The sequence below is a fragment of the Argiope bruennichi genome, chromosome X1 (genome assembly GCF_947563725.1).
Source record: "Argiope bruennichi chromosome X1, qqArgBrue1.1, whole genome shotgun sequence".
Taxonomy (NCBI): domain Eukaryota; kingdom Metazoa; phylum Arthropoda; class Arachnida; order Araneae; family Araneidae; genus Argiope; species Argiope bruennichi.
In genome coordinates this window covers 62,295,773-62,306,723 of record NC_079162.1, presented here as the reverse complement: position 1 = coordinate 62,306,723, position 10,951 = coordinate 62,295,773, and the positions used below count along the sequence as shown (strand labels likewise).

The 10,951-nt window shown below is 27.0% G+C and overlaps 1 protein-coding gene across 1 annotated transcript; it reads left to right on the top strand.

Moving 5' to 3' along the window:
* The first annotated feature begins 5,906 nt into the window (after positions 1–5,906).
* LOC129959493 (uncharacterized) lies at positions 5,907–10,277 on the top strand. Its single transcript, XM_056072347.1, has 3 exons — positions 5,907–6,294; positions 7,279–9,123; positions 9,817–10,277. Exon 2 carries the CDS (start codon positions 7,728–7,730, stop codon positions 8,739–8,741), a length of 1,014 nt encoding a protein of 337 aa, XP_055928322.1. The 5' UTR covers positions 5,907–6,294; positions 7,279–7,727; the 3' UTR covers positions 8,742–9,123; positions 9,817–10,277.
* Positions 10,278–10,951: the final 674 nt, after the last annotated feature.

Here is a 10,951-nt window from a genome sequence, read left to right as displayed (position 1 = left end):
ACTTATATTTGGCATATCCCAAACCATCATATTTATTAATTTTAATTTTCCCAAATCTTGTCCCATTCCTCACTCATATACAGGAAGTGAGACAAAAATGTTACAATTTTTAACTATGCAAATTAAATTTAATTTTTTGTATTTTGTTCTTCTCGCATATTTTTTTTAAAAATAAATTATAGAACATACTGTTAGATTTTTATAAACTGCAGTCATGGTAAATCTAAGTCAGTGAATAAAGAAAAAATTTGCGAAATCTGTCTCACAAATCGCAACTCTCCCCTACCTGTTTTCCATCATGAGTTTACATATATACAAGCTCTTTCAAAAATTTTTAATCAACAGTTGCAAAACTTTATTTTTATGCCTTAAAACATATTTCATATTTAAAATTTATTAACTAGATATTAATTTTTGTCTGCTGCCATTAATATAATATTTTAAGTATGAGTACTTTCATTCATCATTATTTAAGATGTGTTGTTTTTCTGCACTGGAAAGCATGGGTCATCTGCATTTAAGGTAAATAAAGGCATAATAGGTACCTGCAATATGAAAAAAATGTGATTATAGCAAAGTCTTATTAATAGAAAAACTTTTACTGAAATACATTTGTTTCTATAGGTTAATCCCTAAAATGTTTAGAATGAATTACAATTTGATCTTTTGCCATTTGTTCTCGATTAAAGTTATATCATTTTCACAAAATAGTGCTAAAGTGTTTGTTTTATAAGATCTGTTATCCTGAATAGCCCTGATGTCGGGAGGCAATCAAAGAATGGTTGTCTATAATATGTACAATTACTAAAAAGATTTGGTGTCACCTACACCGAATTCTATGATAAAAGAACCGTTTTTACAAAAACAGAAAACAACTATTGAAATAAAGTGGTGACCCCCTCCCATACCACTGCCAATACAACACAATAAAACTTATCTGGACAGAAATGAAACTGCAAATAAAAATCTTTCAAAATTAAAGATGTTAGGAAATTGATCGATGAAACTGGATGACAGGAAAAAATGTGTAAGACACACAGAAAAATTACAAGAGGACTTAGCTTATCTGGTGCTAAAGACAATGCAATCAAGAGGACTGTGATCAATTTACAAGATGACAATGAAAGCAGTTTCATGAAAGCGAAGATGAATTTTTAAATTAGAGATTATTAGGTTTATAATTCTTTTAAAATGAAGCAAGCAAAAATTTACCATGTCAATCATAACTATATTTAAAAGTATATGTATTTATTTATTTTAATATATGAATTTATTAAACATGTGGGCTATTAAAAATGCATATTTATTAAACTGAAATTAATCTTTACTAACCTTTCACTTACAGAAGGACGATTAATGATTTCCTTCACCCAAGTACACTTTCTAGCTGCCTTGTAAAATAAGTTCCCTATTGTACTACCTCATGCAATCAGAACAATTCCATCAGCACAAATTTAAAATTAGTGTTGGTGCTAATGTGTTCTACAAGCCATGTTTTGGCAACATTATTATTATTTTTTTTTAAAGCAGTCTTAAGATGCATGAAATGAAAAGGCTTAATTTCATTCATGAAATATATCAGACTGAATTAAATTGCTTTTTTACTCATTCCTTAATTTTGCAATATCACAATTCCCATATCAATAATATTAATCTTCAACAGCGAATGCTGATCTATATTGAGAATTCATACATATTAATGCTTTATGATGTTGAGAATGAGCTTGTCAGAGAAAACTTTCAGAAATAATGCCATTTTTCTGGCATAATTATAATATCGCACTGAAAAGTGGTAATTTATAAACAAATTATCAACTATATTAACTTTTATGGAAGAAAATTTATAAGAGATACTCAGTACCTTGCACATCAAATTCTAAGTAAACCATGCCCAATTTTATTTTATTGCCTTACATTTTTAAAATTTGATAATTATTTACATTTTAGAAAATTTTTTGATGGAAAAGTATTTTTTATTTCAATCACTAATTATGTTATACTCAAATTGCGCTTTTTTTTTAAAGTGATATATGTTACAAATAACTGGAATTCTCACCAAAAAATTAAATTTTCAATGTGCATACTAAGCATTAAAAATTTTGTGAGAAATGCTAATATTGGACCTTTATCACTAAAAAAAATAACAAAAGTTTCAAATGGGAAGAAATGTAAATACATTACATTACTTACATTAAGAAATGTAATCAATTTTGCATGCAGTATATTTATATTAAAATATTCAGTTATTTATTTAGTTAATAAATTAGAAGAAAAATGTAATCTGTGCAATACACCAGAAAAGAGAGCAATTTTAAATAGAAAATACAAGCAACTAATTTTAAAATATTATATAAAAATTGCAAATTTGTTTACAAAAAACTGATAAGTAGAAATATAAAAATAAAACGAAGTTCACACTGCAATGTTCAAGCTTTCAAAGAACTACATTCAGTAATAAATTAGAAATTTAATAAATTTCAATTATTTTCTACATTCCAAAATAATCAAAGTGAAAATTTCTATTTGTATTATCTTTACAAATAAATCACTATAAAATCGGTGACATTTTATTTAATATGCCAAATAACTATAATGCAGAACATTTCATATAATTTATTCAGCACTATAATATTTAATTTGATAGTAACTCATGCAAAATTAGTGAATTATCAATTTAGGAAAATAAGGAAATAAAACTTTGATACAAAGTCGCATCTAGAATTCGGATGGCTGATCAAAATTGAAGGGCCATTTTCAAAAAATGCAGTTATAAAAAGCAGAAGGCCTTTTTAGTTCTTTTCATTGAGAGACAGCAATTAGAGAAATTTTTCAAAGTTTAGTTCCCGAAAGCTAAAGGTTAAACTTTTTTAAAAATTCAACATCTTATCTTTGCATAATAGAGTAATTATTCCTGTATCTACTGAATCTATTTTTTCATATTTACTGTAAATAATTAATATATATAATGATAATATGTAGATTTCTAATAGTAAAATTAACATTTTATTTTTTTTTATAAAGTGCAACAAAAATCGGTTTAATATACAAAACTAATTATTACCTTCAATTATTCTATATGATTTCAAAACATTTTCATATTTTTTAAAATTTTATTTATTGAAGGAAATATCTCAAAAGTTAAATGATTGTATAAAATTGTTTGCTTACATGGCCACTTTAATTTTTAACAACAAAAATAATGTTAAAATATTTATAAAGCTCTTATTAAACATCATAGAAAATCATCATGATGTTAATATATTTTGGTAACATACAAGTTTTCAAACAGCAACTAGAATATTCACTTTTTTTTTTTCCTATTCCAATTTCCAATTGAAATGTACTGGTATGGGGTAAAAGCAAGATTTATCGAAACCATGGTAATAAAGAAGGGGAAAGTGTGGAAAATACTATGACCTTGAAACACCTATTTTATTTTTACAGACTATAAAGCAAATAAAGATTCTACAAGAGATTTTTACAAACGTGTAAATAATTCTATATTCGGGAAAACTACAGAAAACCTAAAAACTGTTATAAGATTATGTTGCAATTTTAGTCAAGTTATATAATTGATTCTGAGTCAAATTTTAAATTGAAAACTATTCTTGATGAAAATTTAATAGCTGTTGAATTGAAAAGTTAACCATGCAATCTTAACACAATAAAAAGTTAAAAAGTAAACAACAGTTCTTCAATCCCGATATGGTTAACTTCCTAAAGATTAATAACTTTTAAAAGAGTTTTTAATTTGCTTCATTAAAATTACATTAAAACTTAAAAAAAAAAAAAAAGGAGATGATAAAAAAATTATAAGAGAAAAATTAGAAATTGCTTATTGAAAATCAACACATTTTCACCAATAATTGAAATTATATTTAAAATACCTGAACACATTTGAAGTATTTTTTGAAAAATAATAATGTAGTAACACCATGATACGATTTAAAATATGAATTCAAGAAAGACTACTTATAACAATAATTTACTAAGGATTCACAAAAATGACGAATTTATAATGATTTGTAGCAGAAAACTTAAAAAAATGTTAGAGATTAAACTTTTTATCAATTCATAAGTATCTGAAAATAAGATAAGCATTACACTCTATATACATCATACTTTAGTCAAAATACAAAGATTACAAAATTCCATACGTTTATTAAAAAAATTTAACAATTTGAATAAAATTTTTAATTGCTTTTATTTAAAAACTTCTTTTATTTTTGTGGATGGATCAAAGATTAGTTTTTATACGAGAAAGTACAAATAAAAGGATTTACCTTAAAAATGAATGAACACAAAAATTACGAAGTTGAACGAATTTCACCATCGAAGGATATATGACATGACAGAAAAATTGAAGACAATCAGTATTGAATATTCATCACAAATAGAAACAAACAGAAACTGATAATTCGTCGCATATAAATTTATACGCGGTAACAGACGGGAGATAAACACTAACATTTTGTGCTTAAGTTCGCAGTTAACTTTAAGAAAAAATGAAACGAATAAAGAAGAAATTTCGATTAAAACGAATGCGTCCCGTAGAAAATATCACATCAACAAATTACCCTTTATCATCAATTTCTGTATGCAGTAAGAAAATAAAAAGAATTGCATATCTACGTACAGGTTGTTGAATAAACATGTAATCAATAGTTAAGGGAAAACCAACTCAGTTTTGGAGTATCGAGAGTAAACTGAAAATATTGAGTTTTTTTTTTTTTTTTTTTTTTACGATGTCATATTTTCAAGAATCAATAAATCTCAACCCCTCCGGAGGGTCCCAAAGTTCAATTATTTAATAGCATCGACTATTTTATGTTTCGTTCTCGGAATTTAGTCTAGCAAACAAGCAAGGAATAAATTTGGTAACGCCATCTAGTGTTGATATAGTAAGAAAGTGAAAACTTAAAAATTATTTTGAAATAAAATGATGGTAAATAAAAGGTAAGTTATTTTTTTTATATATAATTGTCATTTTTTTTTTTTTTTCCTTTTCTGTGGATGGTCGCCAAGTAGTAAATAAAGCGAGCGATAGCTCATCGCCGTCAGTTACGCAGTCGTTAATTCGTTTCTCCTCTGCTTGTGTTATGATCCTTTGATCTTTTAAGTTTGAAGAGGTTCTTGTGCCTTCGCTCTAGCATATAGTTCATAATTTATCCGGCTTGCTATAATGCGGAGTTGTTCTTCCGCTTTCGTATAAATTTTCATTTAGTAATGATAGTATTGAAAGAAAAAAAATATTAATAAAATTGAATAATAAAAGTTAAGTCATAAGATAATTAAAAAATGAATTACTTATATAATTAAAAACACTGTTTTAAAAATAAATTACTTATTTAGCAATAATTATTTTGTCAAATGTATTTTATTCTTTTTTAATAATATCTATAATTTATTAATTTATTTTAAATATTTATTATTGGTTAGTTTAGTAGCATTCTATTCCTTAAATAACATTGAATAATTTTTTAATGTATTATTTTCAAATTCAATTTTTTATAACAATTAATATTTTCTCTCACTTTTCAGTTCAAATATCGGTATTCAATGTCAATTTCGATATCAATGTTGGCAAAAGAACTGAAAGTTTTAAAAAATATTATATGAATAAAGTACTCTAAAAATAACAAAAAGGAAATGCAAAATTGTGCTTATATTATCCCTGTTCCAATTATACCTACGCAATTTTTAGACTTCCTTTGTTCATTATAATATTTTTGTGTGTTCCTTTTCAGAAGTCAGACTGAAATATTCGAATAAAGATGGGGGGGGGGGCTAAAATTTGAATAGAATCAGAAGAAACAATGTTACATTTCTTACTTATATTTTGGAAGTATATATATATATATATATATATAAAAATTATTATAACTATTATTAATCATTATCATTAATTTTATATTCTGCCTATTACTGAAATTTTTATACCCATTAAAAAGTAGTATTAAATATGATATTTTTATAGGATCGCCTACAAAGAAGTTTGATTGAATCTGTTGATAGAAACTCTTTTGGACCCAGAAATTGGAACTAAAAGCATTTATAACTTTTGATTACACAAGATATAAAAAATGACATTTTCTTTTTGCAATTTATAATTGGGAAATATTTTTATTGTTATGTAATGGTTATTAACAAGTAAAGCATTTTTTTTTTAATGAATAGATTTGAACAATTTCCGCTCTATAGTGATGTAAAAGTTCACTGAATCTCCAAAACTAAATTTTGTACAGCTTAAAAAAAATATGAATATAGCAAGAGGATTTCTTTTAGGACAAAATTGTAAGCTAAGTCAAATTTATTTTTCTAGTGTACGTAAAAAATTATTGCATATTGGGTCTCAAGGACAACTAAATACTATACATTTGAAATTTTGACCACTAGGTGGTAAAGATTTGGCATGAAAAAAAGCACACATTTGTGTGATGTGCTTCAAATGAAAACCCATCTTACCGTCACGGATACCAGGAATACTGCTATATGAACGAGTAAATAAGTCGCCTCCATTAGATTTAAGCAGTCCATTTTTAATTGCGTATAAAAATCAAGGAAAGGATGTACTTAGTAAAATTTATACATGTCTGTATATGCTTTGTCACCAAAGCAATTCATCTTAAGATTTTGTCAGATTTAACTTCGAATGCTTTGATTGCCACTCTAAAACGTTTCATAGATAGATGTAGTAACTGCTCAAAATATTCACAGATAATGCAACCAATTTTATGGGAATTAATTCTCAACTGAAAGAGTGTTATAAACTAGTTAATTTCCCTGTCAAAAATTTAGTCTCATATTTTACTTCTGAGAGAATAAATTGGAATTTTATCTCTTCTAAGTCACCTCACTTTGGTGGATTGTAAGAGGGGGAGTTAAGTCTGTAAAGCATCATTTAAAAAGAACGATAGGAAATATACGCTGCACATATGAAAATTTTAAAACAATAATAATACAAATTGAAGGGATACTTAATGCGAAACCCTTAACTCCAGTGTCACCCAATTTTGACGGTTACGAGATGATGACTCCTGGTCATACTTATAAAACTAATTAAAAAAATAGATTACATTTTTCTTTATATGTGTCAATATCTAATATCTTCATTTACTTATTTATTTTTCAATATCAATAATTATTTCTTATATTTTCAATAATAATTTTTTATTTCTAATATTATGAATTATATTTTGAAAGGCTTAAATTTTCTTTGCTTTTATTTTTGATGTTTAATATATCCACGGTAAAATATTCAAATTGTTTTGATTACAGGTATTTTTCACTGCCAAACACAAAGATCCACTCCCAGAATTTATAGAGTTTCCTGCATTATGTGAGCTTCTGTACTTGCATAATCATTTGCTTGACAGTGTTGCTGTTAAAAAGTTCAGGCCATTATCACACCTAACACAAAAACGTCTGAGTTGTTTGTATTAGGACATACTGCAGCTACTGCAAGACAAATGTTGCAAATAGAATTAGAGCTTCAGGGTAATGAAGATTATGCAGAAGCATGCATAGACAGTTCTTAGCCACCTTCATTATCTGTCATAAATCACTTGCTAAATAATGAATTTATCAAAATCTATGGATCACGAAGAGAAAGTGATATTGTCAGGGAAGCTGAAAAATATATTTCCTCTTACAATCAACAGCCATTCTGTAAAGCTGCTTTTTCAAAAGTAAAGAACAGTTTAGCGATTGCTGTAGTGACACCGATAATGAAGCAAAGTATAGATTTACTTAGCAACGTTCAAGAAATGATAATGCTAGATGCATCTGGTCACATGGACAAATTAAATCATCATTTTTTTATTTCTCCAGGTGTAGCTGGTGGAATACCTATTGGCTGCATCATTACAAATGAAGAAGAAACTAATAATTTTCGTGAAGGAGTGAAACTTCTTTGCGAGTGTTTCCCTGAGAAATGCTGTTTATTGCAAAATGGGCCATTGATTGTAATGTCAGATGATGATCTGAAGAAAAGAGAAGTTCTGAGTGAAATATGGCTGAATTCTACTTACTTACTCTGTCAGTTTCATGTGCTAAAAGCAGTGTGGCAATGGCTTATGAACAGTGAAAATAAAATTCTAAAAGAGCACCATCAAGAATTATATTTTTCCTTTAAATCATTGATGTATGCAGAAACTGAAATGCAATTGAAAGAGTTGCTTCAAAATATGTTGGATAATAACACAGTCAGGAAATATGACAAGTTCATCATATATTTGAGCAAGTTGTTCTCCAAAAAGCAATTATGGTGCACTTATAGAAAAATGGTATTAACCAGGGGAAACAATACAACAAACTATGTTGAAAGTTTGTTCAAAGTTTTAAAAGAGACCATACTTGGACGAGTGAAAGCATTTAGCTTAGTTCAATTACTGGACTTCATTGTCACAAGATTTGAGAAGTATCTACATAGTAGATATTTAGATTTTAGTTTTGGTCATTATAACAAAAAACTAGTAAAAAGGTTTTTGCCAGATGATAAAGGAATAATTCAGAACATCAGATCACTAAATAAAGATAACACTTATTTTGAAATTGATCACCATTTTGTTGATTTGGAAAGTTCCATTTGTACTTGCTTTGTTGGCATGAATGGAAAGCTTTGCAAGCATTTAAGTGCTGTGATTTTGAAACAAAATAAACAATCAACATTTGTCTATTCTCTAGAAAGTAGAAAATTAATGTATGAAGTGGGCTACTGGAAAAAAATTGGATTCAAATAGTACCCTCTTGCTACCTTTAAGTTTTAAACCACCACACAATTTTCCTTCTTCTCAATCTGATGATGCTCTACAATCACAATTTTCTTCTACGGTACTTCCACATTCTTCAAATAACACGCTTTTACCTAGAGATATTGACAAATTTTCACAGCCTTGCAATGATAACAACATGGTTCTACCAACTATAAACACTACTTCACAGCCCATTGTAGCTACATATCAAAACTCAGACAGTGAAACAGATGATGATGATGGTACCGGTTTCCAGGTACAAAAATAATCCTGATGTTTTTAAGCCAGCAATAAAAAAAATAGTGAAGAATGTAAACAAGTTTGGAAAAACAGAAACTTGATTGGTGTCTGCCTTGCATGACTTTGGAAGGTAATTTTTAAAACTTATTTTTGTAGGCTTGTTAAGTTTACATTAGAAAATTCGCAAGATAGAAAATAAGATTTAATGTGTAACAATTTAATGTTTATATTATATTGTAACAGATTATTTTTTTATTTTTAAAGACTTAACTTTTTTTAATCCGGTTTTGAAGTGTGTTGAGCTTTAGATTTCTTAATTGTTTGATGTTTTTCATTTAATTTTTATTGCTGTAAAAATTGAAACTGAAAGAGTGATAAATTTACTACAATATACATTCAATACAAGAATCTAAAAATGTATTGTTAAAATTTTAGCTAAACAGTGTATGGGTTTTTATTAATTTTATTTTAATGTTCTCTAAAGTATAATTAATATTTATGTTATGGGTTAATACTAACAACTTTTTTTGCACCACATTTAAAGAGTTTAGCGAAAGAAAGTGTCAAATAGCAATTTAAAAACTTATACATTCTTCATTTATAATATGGTATGATATTATTCTATAGAAAATTTAATAAGAGGGTTTTAGTATGAAAAGGGGTTTTGTAAGTAGCTTTCTTGTATTTTTATACATTCTAAAGCTAAATTTCTTTAATTTATTAAAATGTCATGTCAGACTTTCTTCCACTAAACTCTTCAGTTGTATGATGAAGTTGGCAGAAATTTACTTAGATTTCTTCTTTTGTTTTCCCCTCATTTTAGAAACCTTAACTACTCAAGCAGAGTTTTGAAGTGCAGCAGAAGGAGAGGCAATCAAATACCTGTTCAACCTACAGCAATTGCAAGAAGAAAATCAATTTATTCTGGAAGGAAAAGTCAAGTCAAGTTGGTGGAAGACCAGTTAAGCGAGCATTACCACCTGCCCTAAAAGAACATGCATATGGAATATTCTCTGAGTTACCGAAAAAACATCGAAAAACAAAGCATAGTTTGACACATTGTGTTGAAAAGAATGCATCTCTTCCAAATTAATTTATACTTATTTTATTACTATCATGCTTCAAAAAATTATGTTTTGTTACATGCTTTAAAAATGTATTAGAACATTTTAACAGGATTTGTTTGGTGTTAAAATAATTAGTATTAATATGGTATAAAATTTTAATGCTATTATGGTATTAAATAGCACTTATTCCATGAAACTGTTGTATATTAAATATTTTTCAGCTTATTATATATATATATATATTAAAAATTAAAGAAGTTGAAAAAGTATTTACAAGTTGCTCTGTTGTGTAATGAAACATTTTTAGAAGATAATAAAACATACCTTTGAAACCAAACTGAATTTTTTTTATTGATGTTATATGTGTTCATATATATCAGACTTTTCATAAAATCAAACTTGAGCTGTTATTTGATGGGATTTGAAGTTATTGTTTACATATGCATTCTAAAACTTACTCCTATGCATTGGACTCATTCACAAACTTACTCACTCTTCCCCTGCACTTTCTTTTCCTTAGTTTTATTATTTTCTGCAATACTTCAAAATTCTGAAATAAATTGTTTCCAAATTACATGATTTTAAGCAGTGTATAGAAGAAACAAACAAAAGAAGAAAAAAGAGAAATTTATGAATTTTTTTATTATAAAAAAATAGTTGAAAAATTAGTTTCTAGGGATTAGGAAGCACATAGCCTCAAAGGATTTTCATCTTCCTTTCTGGCTGAAAATTGAAGTAGTTATTTACATAAAACATAGTTTGTACTTATTTAAAATATAAAACACTAGATATTTATGATTAAAAATCTATTTAATGTAATTGGTTAGAGTTTTTTTGTAATTTTTTTTTATCCTTATAATTAAATTGGCTAGTCATGCCAAAGGATGAAAA

What these genes read in the sequence shown, in the direction of transcription:
- LOC129959493 (XM_056072347.1), top strand. Translation starts at nt 7,728, where the DNA reads ATGAAGCAAAGTATAGATTTACTTAGCAACGTTCAAGAAATGATAATG.